This window comes from Hyaloscypha bicolor (genome assembly GCF_002865645.1).
Source record: "Hyaloscypha bicolor E unplaced genomic scaffold K444scaffold_15, whole genome shotgun sequence".
In the NCBI taxonomy this organism is placed as follows: domain Eukaryota; kingdom Fungi; phylum Ascomycota; class Leotiomycetes; order Helotiales; family Hyaloscyphaceae; genus Hyaloscypha; species Hyaloscypha bicolor.
In genome coordinates, this window is record NW_020194517.1 from 129,201 (window position 1) to 146,605 (window position 17,405).

The 17,405-nt window shown below is 35.8% G+C and overlaps 1 protein-coding gene across 1 annotated transcript; it reads left to right on the forward strand.

Annotated features, from left to right (window-relative positions):
• Positions 1–15,624: 15,624 nt before the first annotated feature.
• K444DRAFT_624316 (uncharacterized protein) lies at positions 15,625–17,334 on the forward strand (the record flags this gene model as incomplete). The annotated part of the gene is made up of 1 exon (XM_024882387.1): positions 15,625–17,334. One exon carries the CDS (start codon positions 15,625–15,627, stop codon positions 17,332–17,334), a length of 1,710 nt encoding a protein of 569 aa, XP_024742665.1.
• Between the last annotated feature and the right edge of the window lie 71 nt (positions 17,335–17,405).

The window sequence follows — 17,405 nt, forward strand, 5'->3', positions numbered from 1 at the left end:
TTACATAATAAAAATGAAGCAGATCTAACTTTGGCGAAAGTTTTATAATAATAGAATATAAGGCGGAATTATGAGAATTTCTGTAATGCAGCATTAAAATTGTGCCCGTCCTCGCTTAGCGAGTTAAACGGATTTCAATGCCACACGCTTTTGTATTGGTACTGGAAGCGCTCCAGGTTCCAAGTTTGAGGGCAATATCGCTTCCGTGAGATAGTAATAGCATTAGACAATACTGCGAATGCATTTGAAGATACCCACGAATTAATGGCAAGGTCTAACCTGTACTTTCGCTTTATAATATATTAGAAGCTTGCAGATATCGAACTTGAAGAGTGGAATATAATAGGAGATATTAAGGCCATGATTATATCTTATATAATTCTTGTAAAAACTCGGCAAAAACTCGGTAAAAATATAACAAATATATTCAAAAAATAATTAATAAGAACTGAAACTCGTGTTCTTTGAATTATTATTTAAAAAAAAGAATATGAATTAAATAGCACCTGTAACGGCTGGCATAACGGCATAATCTGCCAAGAACAGGATATCGGAAACAGGTGCAAAACAAAGCTAAGCCGGTGTTACGAGCACAAGATCTAGGGCCTGGAAGGCGTGGTTAGACTGTCTCTATTTCGACGATTCAAAGCTAAAGAGAGAAGAGGATCCCGAAGGAGCCTCGGATCTAAATAATCGCGAGCTATATACGGGCCCACGTACTAGCTTAAGCTCGGGGTCACGTATAATGATCAGGTAACTACAGATGCCTCGCTCAGATGCCAGATGCCTCTCTAGCTCTAGTCTAACCCCTACTAGTACCGTATATCGTAATAACCGTAATATTACCCCCCCCCTCGAAGTAAGCTCGTCCCCGAGCTTCGAAAGTCCCTGTTAAATTTCCAAGTCGCAGGTTACATGTCAAAGGCCAGGGCCTTTTGTATGTAACTTTAAAGGATTTCCGTCCGTATTATGCGGTTCCGGCAGTATATTATTCTTGGCGTAGTCCAACTAATAGGGGAGATTCTGGGGCGGTCCTGGCTATTCGGGATTCTTATTATGGAAGCTCTAAAGAGCTAGGGCGCTATTACTTAATAAGGAAGCGGGATACTATTCCGGATCTGGGTCCTATCCTTTCTATTAGACTCGGTACTTTAGCTTTCCATAAAGTAGTTTTACTACTTATATCTCTTAAACTTCGTACTCCGTTTCCCTGTCTTATAGTTCTAATAGCGGAGGCTCCGGATTTGCTTATCCGGGAAAAGGGTTACCTAGGTCTTTATATAGCTTCTCTATATAGAATACCGGATATATTCTTATTAATTCCGGAAGCTTGAGCCTAAAGAAATATCCTACTTATTCCAGGATTTTATATGGTTCTTCTATTTAGTAAGCTAGCTTGCGGCTCGGATAATTATTCTTCTAGTACTTAGTAGTAATTCATATCTTATCTTCTATTCCGAAGTCTACTAGTTAGTAGTACTTATTAGCTTGAGTAATATAGTATTCTTATACTTATATTATATTCTCCTATACTTTTTGCTATAATTTATAGAGCTATATTATTAGGGCCTTTGCCTCCTATTTATTTAGCTCTTCCTTTAGGATACCTAATTATATTTGGGTTTCCTAATCAAATAATATCTGTGGTTTATAGTTCTTTTCTATAAGAAATAAGGATTAGCCTATAGTCTTATAGACTAGAGCTACCTACTAGTAGTTAATTATTACTACCTATTTGTTCTAATTATCCTAGTAGTAATTTATATAGGGATATAACTATTAGTTAAAGTACTAGTTAATAATCTCTGTCTGGCTATTGGTTTGGGGATAGTTAGTAATTAATAACTTGAGCTTTATACTAATATACTTATAGAACTCGCTTCAGAAATCCGATATAAACTAGGGGCCTTAATTAGATACTATAGTCTCCGGGATACTAACTTGGCAAACTATATAGATAAGGAATAGGGGCACTAACTCTTTAGCTATTACTATATCTCGGATAGAAATTATAATAGGGTACTTGCCTAGGCAATTAATAAAGATTACTACTATATTATACTTATTCCTATTCTCTAGGTACTTCTTGAAATCTACTAATATATATTACTAGAAGTAGTTAGGGACTAGTAATAAATACAAGAGCCCTGGCTTCTTATTCCTGGAGATATGGGATTATTGGCAGATATAGTAGTTATTCCTATACTAATTAATATTTATACCTTGGCCTGGCTAGTAATAGCAGGCCTAAAGAAGCTATTAAAGCTTGACTTGTTCTGGATATCCTATTAAGAGCTATATATATGCCTCCTAAATAAGGGCAGTATATAAGGGTATCTCAGATATTATTATATTATTAGATATAAATAGTTTATTATATTATAAGAGAAGGCTGTTTTATAGTATTCAAGTACTTTTCTTTTCGTTTCTTGCCTTATCCTATAGCTCTTCTAGCTCTAGTAACTCTCGGTTCTTACTTAATAGCTTATTTATTAGCTAGATACTATTATACTGGGTTTCTTCCTGAGCCGGGCTTATAAAGGCCTTAATTAGGGCTAACTAGAGATCCCGTATAATATTATTATTAATCTTTTATTATAGGAGGAGAATTTGGGTTTGGTAAGCTACTATTACCTTATTTTAGGTAGTTATATTCTCGTATTTCCTACTTAGGGTATCCGCTTATTTATTTGACTTGCCTATCCGATATATAAACTTGAAATAGTAATAGGAAAGGTATTTTACCTAGCGAGCTTATTTTACTAAGAGCTTCTTTATAATTATAAAGTACTCGAGGGCTCGGTAGTCTAAGTAAATTATAAAGGATATCTCCTATAGGCCTTCTAGCTTTGCTTACTATTTGGTTAAAAAGAGAATAATAATAAGTATTTCTTTATTATAGATATTATAGTTTAGTTCTACTAATTATATAGTTTTAGAGAAAAATACTACCGGATATTAGAGTCCTATCTAGAGATCTTATTATAAGAGAATACCGGCTATAACTCTATTTAATATATTTGTCTTAATTATAGTAGAGAGGTTCGGGTTATAGTAGTATAAAATTAGTACCGAGAGTATAGCTTGCTTTAGCTTAATAAAATCTTCTTAATACTAATCTGTTTACTTAAATAGAACTCTCTTATATATTAGAGCTATTAAGGGCTTTATTATATGGCTATATTCCGTAATAAAGTACTAATAAAAGTTATAAAAACCCAGAAAGCCTTATATTCCTTTAACTATCTTTAGTAATTACTAGTTCTTAATAACTACTATCTTGTCTAGATCTATTTTAATATCTCTAGTAAAGATAATAAAGCCTAGGTATTTTATATAAGTAATCTTAAACTCTAATTTCTTAATATTCGCTTAGAGGCCAGTATCCCGTAATTACTAAAAGATCTTTTATATATGGTTTTTATATTCCAGGGAATTATTCAAATAAATTAGGATATTATCCAAGTAAGTTATATAAAAGATATTAAGGTAATTAAAAAGGATATTATTTATATATCTCTAATATATAGTAGGGCTATTAGTTAGGCCTTCCTAAAGGACCTTATACTTATAGGCCCTATATCTTATATGAAATATTATAAATTCTTCTGATTCTGGGTCTATTCGGATCTAATAGAATACTTACCAAATATTAAGCTTTATATAGACCTTGGCTTGAGCTAGCTATATAAGGGTCTTATAAATAAGGGAAAGAGAATAATAGTTCTTTTATATTAAATTATTTAGCTTGTAATAATTAATATAGAATTAGAGAGCTCTATTAGCCTTCTTTATAAAAAGGATCGGGGATATAAAAGGAAACTGGCTTAGTTTAATAAAGCCCTATTAGAGGTTCTTTTTAAGGAAGTACTTAATCTCCTATAGCTTATAGGTTAACTATTAATAGAGCGGGGAATACCCTAGGCTCTCTGGGCCTTCGGGATTATTAATCTAAATCTTATAGTTATATAATTAATATAGGGATAAGACATTTAATATTTTTTTTAAGAAGATATCTATAAAATCCTTGAACTCCTCTAGTAAGACTCTTACTAACTATTATAGCTCTGTCTCTTCTGGCTATTACTTGCCCGGGACGAACTTGTTCTCTTATTATAATTCTAGCTCTTTATTAATCTCGAAAAATAATATTATAAAGAAAAGATTCTCCTTCTTTTATAGGTTTATCTAGAAAGCGGCCGGCGAGATATCTATAATATTAACTAAGGGCCTTAACTAGATCTTATAGCTTTTCTTTAGATAGTATAATTTTGATATTCCTGTCTCTAACTTAGGAGAAACTTCTATATTCCCTAAGATTACTTGTATTTCTCTATAGTATTAAGCTTAATTCTTTTACTATATACGGCTTTCTGAGCCCGGGTTAGGAAGAGAATAAAGAGGTTTCCTCTTTATAAGCTAAGATCTCTAGAACTTATTTATAGCTATAGCTTTATTTCTTCTATCTATATCTTCTTAGTACTAGTTGCTTTTCCCAGGTTCCAAGTTCTTATATATAGTAGTTAGGACCTTATTTTAACTCTTCTTTCTAGGCTAATTATTTGGCCAGATTAATCTTCTATTCTTATAATTAATTAGGATACTAGTACTTATAAACTACTATTATTCCAAAATTATATTATATTTGCCTAGTCCTATAACTAGTATAAGTACTAGGACTTTCTATTCGTTAATTAAGAATATAAGCTTAATATAGTAAGTAATAGGTATGGCCTGCTTACTATTAAATCCTCTTATATTACAGGGTAATACTAATTAAGTAAGCTTAATATCTAGAAATTATTTAATTATTCTTATAAACTTGAAATTAATAAAAGTATATCCGTTTACTCCGGTATTAATAAAAGAAGAAGTCTTAATATCTAATCTATTATTACTAACTATATAAGAAAGTATAAATACTTTACCTTCTAGTAGCTAGCTTAAATCAACTTCTATTATATTTATATAATACGGCCCTAAAAAGAAGACTTCCTTTAGGAGTCCTTGTTTCCCTGTTCTATATCCTTGAATAGCTTACTTATAGTAAGTACTACTAGCTTAGTTACTAAAACTTACTTTATATATTTTATCTTAGGCTCTAGATAGTTCCTAGATATATAACTAAATCTATTATAGTTATAGTACTTGAGATCTGAGGATCCAGGCTTCGGGATAGTAGGCTTATCTATTACTAGGGTCTTGGGAGCGGGCTTTATATAAGGGGCGCCTCCTGGGCTTGGCTTGTCTATACCTTTATTAGCTTTCTTAGATACCTATTCTTTCTTTTTATAGTAAGCTCGGATTTACTAGTTATTTATAGTATAGTATTATACGAACTCTATAATACGGATAGCCGGGTTATTATAGTATATAGCTATGGCCTCTTAAAGCTTCCAGGTAAGCTTATTATTTAGGTTATCCTTAAGGTCCTATAGGTTAATATTTCCGTCTGCTATATACCTCAGAAACAGGATATAGAACTCCTAAAAGATCTGGCTCTTTTTTATAGATAGCTCCTTAAATACTTGCCGAGTATTATATTCCTTATTCGGATTATTATATAGCTTCTCTAGATAGATATATAGTTCCCTAATAGTCTCGTATATATATTAACTATCCTGGTTTAGGCGAGGAAAAATTAGTATAAGGGTATGGCTACCTATATGGCCGGATATATAAATAATCTTAAGGTCCTCTATCTAATAGGTATTAGAGTTATTATAGAGCTTGTTCTTAATCTAAACTAACTAATTATTAAAGGTAATATTATCCTTGGTTATATCTTCGAAAATAGAAAAGTTAGGGAGTTTGACTAAGTATTTATCTTCTAGAGCAGGGGAACCGGTTATCCCGGCAGGCTATATAATAAGCTTCTTAATAATGGCTTTATTCTTTTATAAGGCTTACTTGGTTTCTCTTAGCTAATCCCGATAATTCTCGCTATAGGCAAGGATATTATATGTCTTCAGAATTAGCTCGATAATCTCTTCGTATAAAGCCTCTGGGTTCCAAAGTAACTCTTGGAACTTTGCCTTTAATAAGGCAGGTCTCTCTTCTTTCTCTGCTCTCTGGAAAAGAGTATCTCTTCTATTATGAATATTAACGGGATGCTCGGACCCCTCAAGAGACTTAATAAGAGGCTCTGGTCCACCTTCTAGTAGTATACTAGTAGTGTCTCGTGCCATAGCTCCTTCTGACTTGCCCAGTCGTTCCGGGACTTGCTTTCTTGTAGATCTTCGTTTAGTAGTAAGGTTGCTGGCCTATCCGCTTGCCTGGCCGGTCCAGGGCTTTCTTGCCTAGTCGTTCTAGGGCTTTCTTTTGTTCTGATATTGGTTGACCGGTTCGGGAGTAGCCACGGCGCGTCACATCTGTACTCGTCGAAAACCGATCGGATGGGTGTTATTTAAATCCTCCGCAGGATTGAGAAATGGGTGAGCTTTGAATTATGTTACGAGTATAAGATCTAGGGCCTGGAAGGCGTGGTTAGACTGTCTCTATTTTAACGATTCAAAGCTAAAGAGAGAAGAGGATCCCGAAGAAGCCTCGGATCTAAATAATCGCGAGCTACGTACGGGCCCACGTGCTAGCTTAAGCTCGGAGTCACGTGTAACGATCAGGTGACTACAGATGCCTCGCTCAGATGCCAGATGCCTCTCTAGCTCTAGTCTAACCCCTACTAGTACCGTATATCGTAACAACCGTAATAGCCGGAATGCTTGGGCGAGACAATACTAAAAGGTCGAGGCATCCTCCCTACTTTATTCCACAGCTTAGTGTAACGGCGGGATCGAGGCAATGGCCAGGGCTCAAAGATCCAAGAATCTCATGTATTGAAAAATACTAAGCTAAAGAGAAGAAGGAGAGAGAGAGAGAAGGAGAGGGGATAAAAGGAGGGAAATACTAGCTAAAACCACTGAAACGCCGGCTAGCTAGGTAAAACCAGTCATGTGACAGCCACTCCCATATGCCCCCCAGCCAGCGCCGTTACACTTAGTATTTTCCAATACATGAGATTCTTTGAACTTTGAGCCTTTAACTATTGCATTAATCCCGCCATTATACTAGTAAGTCTTTTATTACTTCTTATATTTAAAGACATTCTAGTAATATAATAAATATTATTTAAAGGCTAAATATAGTTTCTTATATTATAGGCCGAGATGCATCTCTCAAAATTATTTTTGGTCTCTATATACCTGTAATGGGTACACGTGATGGCGCATGGACAGGTATCAGATGTCGTAGATCTAGTTTCCTATTTTGGGTACAGCTTGCAATCGGAATCATATGGATCGCATGGGATTTCCTAATTAAGTAAAGGGCTTCGCATGCCTGGCTAAGTACTAGGGAATATATAGGGAGACGCTTCTAGCTTTAGAAGGGGCATTAATTAGTCTCTTATTAGAATTAATTCTTGGAATTAGTTATACTTGTAAGTATTACTCCGTAGCTTACTTACCTTAACTACTTGTATATTACCCTGCTATTACGTGCCTTATATTCTAATTGATCCAATCTTCGGGGAGTAGTTTATTGCGAGATAGTCAAGCCGTCGACAGACAAAACCACTAATAGCTAGAGTATTAACCAGAAGAAGCGCCTCTGCTATTACTAGGGCGACCCAGTCAGGTACCCAGGGGAGCGCCTAGTTAGCCACTCTAGCTACTGCCTAATTAGGAGAAAGAAGTAGAACTCAGATATCCCCAGAACTAGCTAGCAGGATAATAATAACAGAGAAGCTAGCGGCGGCTCGTTATTGCATTACTGAGTTAGAAGCAGAGATATAATAAAGGGAGGATCTAGAGGATTTGGAAGCTCAGATTTACTGTCTTAAGGATATTCGGATACCTATTATAGAACCTATTATACTACCGGTAGTATATTTAGTTCGCAGGACTCTAAAAACCCGAGAATTACTAACCTATAAGGGGAAGAGTATTAAGGAAGCCCAGGACTTCTTTTACTAGGTGGAGCTGAAATAGTATAAAGATAGCGGGATTACCTGGGCTATAGATATAGCAAAGGTTATATATTATGCTTCCTGCTTTAAGGATATAGCCAGGAATATCTGGAAGTATAGGGAGTAATTAGTAGGCATTAATACTACGGATTAGGAGACCTTTATTAAGTTTATAAAGGATTTTATTTTAGATCCGGAGAACCGTAGTAATAATACCCTTACCAAGTTTAAGGATATAAAATAGTAGCCAGGTTAGAGTATCTAAAGCTTTATATCCTATTTAGATAGCCTATTAGATAACTTGGGATATACGGGTTTACTATAAAAGCAGGATAACTTATTTAGTAGCTTGAGGCAGGAGATTCGGGATAAGATTAATTACTAAGGGAACGCTTTACGAGAAAGGGAAAAGCTTATTTCTATAGCTATAAAGGTCAAGAATAACTTGAACTAGTTTACTCGACGGAAATATAATAATAAGCTAACGGGTTAATAAAAGAAAGGAAATTAGAGAAAGAAAAGAGGAAATAATAAAGGGAAATGGAAAAGAAATATATTCTTATTATAAGGTTTATATAACCGGAGTAGCAAAAGTATAGTAATAGGGTCTAATATAATACCTATATTAGAATCTATAAGACCGGATATAACTTGCTTTACCTGCCAGAAAAAGGGTTACTATACTACTACTTGCCTAAATCAGGGAAAACTAACTTATTATAATTATAATAAATCTGGCTATAAGGTATATAAGTACCCAGAACTAAAGAAGCCGGGAAACGGGTATATTCCGTAATAGTTATACTCGTTTATACTATAGAGGGCAAGGCCCCTAAAACGAGAATAGTAATTAAGATTACTATTAAGACGAGGAAAGGTAAGTAAAAGATTAGAGTATTAGTTAACTCAGGTATAGAGGCTAATTATATAAAGAGGAAGTTAGTCTTAGATATAGATATTTCATTAATATTAAGGGTAACTTCCTTATTCTTACTAGAGAGAAAAAGGATTTATTTATATAGAGATTATATTCTTGGGGTTATTATTAAGGATATACTAGGGAACTAAAGGGAGGCTAATATATACTTTATATTATGTGATTTTAATCTGAATTATATTAATATAATACTTGAATTTCTATAGTTTTACTAGGTTAACTCCCTGATTTCCTTTAGAGAAATAATATAAAAATACTAGATTTAACTATAGAAAATTAAAGTTCTGAATATCAGGAAGTTTATTAAAGTAGTAAAATATAAGGTATATGTTTTTCTATTAATTGCCTATCCTATAACGGATAGCTAAAGAATTACTACTATTACTATAAACGGGATAGCTATACTTTCCAGGAAGTATTAGAACCTTTTCCGAGTATTCTTTATAGAGGCTATAGGTATATTACCTGACTACTATATAATAGAGTATTATATAGATCTGGAACCAGAATTCTAACTATTATATAGTTCTATATATACTTTATTAGAAAGAGAGCTTGAAGTTCTTCGGGAATATCTTAATACTAGCTTAGAAAAGAGGTAGATCTATTATTTTACTAGTCTAGCTAGTACCCTAATTATGTTTATTTCAAAGAAAAGAGGCAGCCTATATCTATATATTAACTACCGGGGTCTAAATAGGATTACTATTAAGAACCAAATACTATTATTACTTATTAGTAAGATAATAGATAGGCTTTATAGAATAAAGATATATATAAAGCTAGACTTGAAAAATACTTATTATTAGTTATAAATACGGGAGGGTAATAAGTAGAAAATAGTATTTCAAATATATTATAAATATTTTAAGTATTATATTATATTCTTTAAATTATCTAATACTCCAGTAATATTTCAGGTATATATTAATTATATATTAGTAAGCCTTATAAATATTATTTATATAGTCTATCTAAATAATATTTTAATTTATTTAGAGAACCCAGAATAGTATATAATAGTAGTCTAATATATACTCGAGTAGTTATAGTAATACTAGCTTTTTATAAACTTAATAAAATGCGAGTTTAATATAGAAAGAGTAGAGTTTCTGGGATTTATAATTAGCCCAGATAATATAGAAATAGAGGCTAGCCGGGTTATAGCTATTAGGAAATAGCCGGCCCTAAAAAATAATATTCGAGAAGTTTAAGTATTCCTGGGTTTTACTAACTTTTACCGGAAGTTTATTTATAAATATTCTAGGATAGTAAAAGAATTAACTAATTTACTAAAAACTAGCGGAAAACTACTATATTAGTTTAGCTAGATAAATAAGGCAGATAAGGCTTTTAGGGAGCTATAAATTATATTTATAATAGTACTAATTCTTTATTATTTTAACCTAGCCTTAAAGATTTATATAGAAATAGATACTTTAGGATTTATAATTATAGGTATAATTTCCTAGCTCTTTAGTAAGAGGGCAGAAGCCAGGTAGTACCTTATTATTTTCTATTTAAAAAAGATAATTATAATTAAGAGTAAGTATAAGATATATAATTCTGAACTCTTAACTATTATTCTGGTATTTCGTACTTAGTAGTATTACCTGGTATATATCCGGTATACTATTATTATTAAGATAGATTATAATAATTTGAAATACTTTATAACTAAAAGAAAACTAAATAGTTAATAGATAAGATAAGTAAAGAAGCTGGCTGCCTTTAACTTTATCTTAGAGTACTAGCCAGGGTATAGTAATTTTACTAATAGGCTATTAAGGAGGCCAGACTTTATAGCAGATATAGATAAAGATACTTTATTACTTATATTTTATAATAAGCTATAGAATATAGAATAGAGAACCCTATAGATAGTAGTAATAGAATACTATACTATTCCTATAATATTATAATATAAGGCCCAGGAGAGAGGAGATAAGCATTCCTTAATTAGTAAAATATTAAGGAATTCCGAAAAGAAAGTCTATTTTAGTAATAGAGTAATACCGGAAATATTACTACTTGAGCCTATTACTAGTATAGCTAGTTACAAATAGTATATATTATGAATTCTAGCTATATGAGTAGCTAGGTCCGAAATAGTATATAAGAAAAGCAGAGAGATATTATTTGAACTACTATTATAGTACTAAAGGCTTAATCTATTAGTATAATACCGGTAGTATAAATAGTTCTTAAAGGAGATCTTTACTAGAGCTATTAAGACTTGGGAACTTAATATATCTGGGTTATTAAGATATCGGGATATTATCTATATACTAAATAAGCCGGCTCTTAAAAAAGAATTACTATAAGCTAACTATAATAATCCTATAGGTGGGTATTTTGGTACTAGCAAGATACTAGAGATCCTTTAAAGAAAGTACTTCTAGTAAAGTATAAGAAAGGATATAAAAGACTATATTAGAACTTGTCTTATATATTAATAGACTAAGGTAAAGAGATATCTGCTATATAGTATATTTAGTTCGTTTCTTTTTTTTTTTAAGCTATAGTAAGAAATTACTATAAACTTTATTATAGGACTATTTCCTTCTAGGTTTTATAGTAAAGTATATAATTCTATACTTATTATTATTAATAGGTATATAAAAATAGTATAATATATTCCGATTACTAAGGAGGTCTTGGCTCCTGAGCTAGCAGAGCTATTTATATACTATATTATTAAAGACTTTAATATGCCTGCGGGTATAACCTCTAATAGAGGATCTGTTTTTATAAGCAAGTTCTGGTCAAGTCTATACTTTTACTTAAAGGTTTAATAATAACTGAGTATAGTATTCTACCCGTAAACTAATAAATAAATAGAGAATCTGAATTAAACTCTAGAATAATACTTGAGGTACTATACTAGCTATTAGTAGGATAATTAGGTAATAAAGCTTGCTCTTACAGAATTTATATATAATAACTTTATATATTTAATAATAGGAATATCCCTATTTTATATCTTATATAAATTCTATTCTAGTATTAAACTATATATTAAGAATAATATTTTAAAAGGAAGGGTACTAGTAATATAGGAAAGAGTATAAAGGATTTAAGTAAAATAGGAGATACTAGAAAAATAATAGCAAGAAGTAATAGATATATAGAAAAAGTACTATAATAAGAAATATATTAATAAGGAGTTTAAGATATATAATAAAGTCATATTTTATATAAAGAATATTTAATAGCTATAACCTAGTATAAAGCTAGTAGATAAATATCTTGGCCCCTTTAAAGTTCTAGAAGTTATAAGAATATATAAATAGATATACTACTTGGAATTACTACTATTATATTAGATCTATAATATTTTCTATATTTCTTTCTTGGAACTATAGTATCTATAAGCTAGTATTATAGTAAAACCAGAGCCGGTCGAGATTGAGGGCAAAGAGGAATTCGAGATAGAATTTATTATAGCCTATAAGAAGGGCAGAAAAGAAAGGGAATATCTCGTTTATTAGAAAGGCTATTTACTAGTAGATAATATATAGGAACTACTAAGTAATCTAGAGAATATAGCTTAAGAATTATAAGAATACTTGAAAAAGAGTAATATTATAATACTATAAGCTAAATAGAGGCATAAAAGATAAATGCTTTTATTAGGAAACTATTAAAAAACTATATATTTATTCTTGGAAAAATTATATAAAAATTATTAAAAATTCTAATTTCTATATCTTATAAATATCCTACTCTTATAACTATTCTCTACTATTCTTATTATTATCCTTATTAGGATTCTCTTAAGAAACAGGTAGTAAATTGGCCTATAAAGCTATTAGCTATTAGTAAGAAATAAGGAAGAAGTAAGCTTACTTAATACTAAAAAATATTAATTATACTATTAAAAGTACTTTATACTTATACTAAGCTAGTAAGAATTACTTAACCTATTTCTTGGATTATTAGGGGAATCCGTTAGCCTCGAATAATAGCTTTAATATAAGAAGTATATATAGTTTAGTATAGAAGAAGAATAGTAATAGCCTTTTCCCTTTCGGATAAAGAATAGGGAAGATGCTTATATATATTAATAGCTTAAAGAAGGCAATTTAACCGTATTATATATACTTAAGGAACCTTAGATAGTATTAGAATAAGGAATAAAAGAAGGAATTTATAACTTATAGGATTATATTTCTTATTCTTAGAGTAGTAGTAATTATATACCGAGTAATTATTACTCTTAATATAAGTAAGGTCGGGAAACTTAGTAATATTCTTGGAATATCAAAGATAGTAAGGGCAAATTAAGGATATGGGAGCATTAGCCGAACGGGTAGTAATAGGCTAATAAGTACTAAAAAGAGTATTTATCTTAATAGATAAAGAAGTGGAAGAGGGAATTAGAAGGGGACTTAAATAAAGCTTAAATAAGGCTTGAAGGAGCTTAAAGGAGCTTAAAGAAGGCTTGAAGAAGGAAGGCAAGGGACGAGGAGGAGCTAGGTACGGTATTATAATTGAAAAAAAGGAAGGTTAGTTAGTAGGAAAAGGGAGGCCTTTTTATAATATCCTCTTCCCGAATAGTAATCGCGAATTCGGAACCGGCTCTATACCAGGAATACCCAGAAAATTCCAAAGAAGGGATTTATAAATAAACCAGAAGATCGGATTAACTTTTCCAAGCTCTTGGGCCTATAGAGTAATGATTTATTTGCAAATAGAGGCTAAGTTGGGATTTACGAACTAATCAGGAGATCGGATAAGCTTTATATCCGATAGTATATACTATATTCGTACTACCTTTGCGAGGGGGAATCGCCAGAGGCGATTTGCGAACTAGCTAGGAAGGGTTAGTGAACTATATCCTCAACTCCATTACCTGGTGTAACGATGGGGCAATTATGGGGAGTCTTTGGGGAAAGCCAGCGGCCAGGAAAGTTTCAGGGGGACATTTGTAAAGCTATTTGCAGTTTTCCCAGGCCTCTTGGGGACAAGGGCCCAGAGGGGGGGTTAATGTAATAGGCACACGTAATGGCGCATGGACAGGTATCAGATATCGTGGATCTAGTTTCCTATTTTGGGTACAGCTTGCGATCGGAATCGTATGGATCGCATGGGATTTCCTAATTAAGTAAAGGGCTTCGCATGCCTGGCTAAGCACTAGGGAATATATAGGGAGACGCTCCTAGCTTTGGAAGGGGTATTGATTAGTCTCTTGTTGGAATCAATTCTTGGAATCAGTTACACTTGCAAGCGTCACTCCGCAGCTTACTTACCTTGACTACTTGTGCATCACCCTGCTATTACGTGCCTTACAATACCTCTATATCGGCATAGCAAATGCTAGCGTATTAGCGAAGCGGAAGGCTTGTGCCTCTAACTGGGTGAGCTGCAAAAACTACTCGGACGGTGAATGTCCCTTGTTACCGAGCTGTCATGCCCATCTCTTCTGGTCGACTTGTTATTGTTATTATGCCGATACATATGTGGTGTGTGGTCCATGTTAGGGGGGGTTATGCTTAGCATCTTTGAAGCATAAGCTCTCTGAGCGAGGTGGGAGGAGAGTCAGGGGATGCACTTAAATGAATAAAATTCTTATAAATTGTGTCTTGGCGTTTTATTTCGGAATTAGTAGGCCACAATTTCACAGAACTTTTAGTAGGCTATAAAGTAAAGTTCCCGTGCCACCCGGGAAATGTTAAGCTGCAGAGAATATGCAAAGCAAAAAGTGCCTCTGTCCTGCTTCCGTCTTGTTAAGGGTGTTACCCGCATGTAAATCTCAGTCGTATCATTCCTGCGGAGAGCTAATTAGAGGTCCTCCTTGTACCTTTCGGAGGCACATGGTCCAGCGTGCATGTTCACAACCGAAATCCGCAGGCTAAGTGTGGACAGAATCCGGATCGCGCGTTGCCCCTCGCTACCCCTTAACCTCGTTCCCTTCGCCTTCGCGAACGGAAGGGTTGGCTTCCCAAGCGATCTCGTGAAACCAACGCGACTTTGGGCGTCAACGTGAATAAAAGCAGTCCAGACGACCAGAACAAGTCCGTATCGAAAATGCCGCATTCGGAGCTCGATGCAAGCGCGTTTTTACGCGTTTATTTCGCGGTTCCCAGGGCCCCTGGGGAAGCGATAGGCCAGCAGATACTGCTGTGCAGCAATCGCCCAACTCCAAGTCGGCTGCAACTGGCACGTTTCACCTTGTCAATTGGCCCAGCCATCGCCGGCCCCAAACGTGCATGCCCCGCCCCTGCACGCTGCTGCATTCAGGCACTGCGCCACGCTGGAGAGAGCCCAGTAGACGCGGGAGAAACGACTTCTTCCGACTGTCACGATCGTGGCATTTTCGTGTTTGTCCACACTTCTCTGCATCGAGATGCATATCGTCCAGCTTCAACAACTGATCGGTGACTCACAACTCCCAATCACGTGCGCTGTACTTGAGGCATTATGTGAATTATGGGGAGCAGAGGGTGGGTATATGATGGGAGCTATGCTTGTTTTTGTGCTTAGCCACCCTTTCTTCATTTGGTGCGCTGTGTGTTGCTCTTTCTTTCAATGTACCTGCGTTTTCTTAAGCTGCAAAGCGCAAGCCTCAAGCCTAAGACCTCACCCATCTTCAACGAGATCAGCGAAGCAATTCAAAGATAGGCTGTCTGTCTGTTCAAGTTCAATAGCCGTTCCCTTATTGCTTTGGTTGTCAGGACCCCCCTAATAGCCCAATCCTCTCCTCCACCGATATGCGCAAGTTATGGCCTCAGCCAGCCCAGTTTTCATCCGCCTCTGGCGGGTCGAAGGCGTGCGCTCGACTCTCCTCTCTCACCTGGACACCGAGTCCATCTGTGCCTTGCGCCTCACATCATCAGAGTGCCGTGAGCTCACGATTCCAAGTCTTTTCACCCGAACCTGCTTGACCTTCACACCAAGCGCTCTCACACGAACTTCTCGACTCGAGGCACTGTCTCGGATAGGACACCACATCGAGCACCTCACCTTCTCCATGCCCCATAATCCGGCAACGTTCCTACCTCCCTTGTTGAACCCATCGACTGGTCGAGAGGTCAACTTCCTATACACCCCTCACACATCGTGTGCATCGGTCACCCAGCGACCAAAATATGGATCGCCGGAATTGGGTGATCTCCTCACACAACAATACCCTCCCATATTTCATGCTGCAACCAACGTTCCAGCATTTATCAAAGCCTTTTCCCGAATGCCCAACCTTCGCCATCTCACGATCTCCTGCCCTGGTCAAGATCCAGCCCAGAGATACCGTCGAGATGCGGTCGATTATGCGCTCATAAGCTTGCGCATAGCTATCGAACGAGCACCGCTTCTCAAGCTTGAGAAGCTCTCACTCAGTCACATCCATCCATCTGGGCTTCACTACCTTCGTCACCTGCCTGGCTTTGGGACTACGCCCTCTGCTGGTCGACGATGGAAACAAATCAAGAAGCTCCACATTACCATGGACTCCTGGGACTTCCTTGGCCTCCGCCCGGGACGGGACCATCTCAAGATCCTCGATGATTATATCCGCAGCTTCTCATCAAATCTGGAAAAAGTGAGTTTCGGATGGTACGGGAGGAAAGGACCATGCCCCTTTACGTTGTTTAGCGACCCCCTCTTTGCGCCACCCAGGAGGACGGCTAAACTATTCGCCGAGGTGACTTCGCCGATGTCACCCTTGCCAGATGCACCTCCTCGGCCGGCAATGAGGTTCCCCAAACTCCGATACATGCAGGTCCGTAACTCGACCATGTCCGTAGAGCAAGTCTCTGATTTCATCTTGGGTCATCGCCACACCGTTCGCGAGTTCGACTTCGAGAACGTAGGCTTGATCAATGGGGGAACTTGGGAGGATGCATTGGCACCTCTCACAAGATTCAGTGGCAGCGATGAGTGGTTGTCTTCGCAGAGTGGCTCGGAGGCAGAGAGTAGTACGGGTTTCCAAGGCCACTCTGACCTGGACTTTCTTGATGATATCGCAGAAGAGTTTGAGGAGGTTGTTGACACAAGCGCTACAATGCCTGACGATGCAGATATCCCAAGAACATCAGTTCAGGTCAAGAAGAGGGTTCGCAAGCGAAGGCGTAAGCATAAAAGAACGAAAGGAGGGCTCAAGATTTCCAGTCCCATACCCATCTCCGGTCCGATCGAGGAAGTCTTACAGCCTACTACTTTCAATCCAAATGTGCAAGGCGTTCAGCGAAACGTTCGGATGGACGCCGCCCAGCAAGCGCTCGCTGATGATCCTGAGAAGAGGGTGTCCGCTTTGAAGAAGGCCAAGGAGACTATTTTGAAACGCCTCGGCAAAGAGTTTTACAAAAACCAGGACAAGAAAGATAGTGTAAGAGGATTCTTCAACAACACTTGTGCTTCTGGTTGGAAGAGTAGGGCCATGATGGTGCACGAAAGTAGTTCAGCGCTCGTTCCGTTGATGTTTAGTCGCTGCTAGTCGATGTTGTAGCTTTATGTATTCTGATCGTGTGGACCTTTGCTTTTGACCGTAACGAATAAATGAAATCG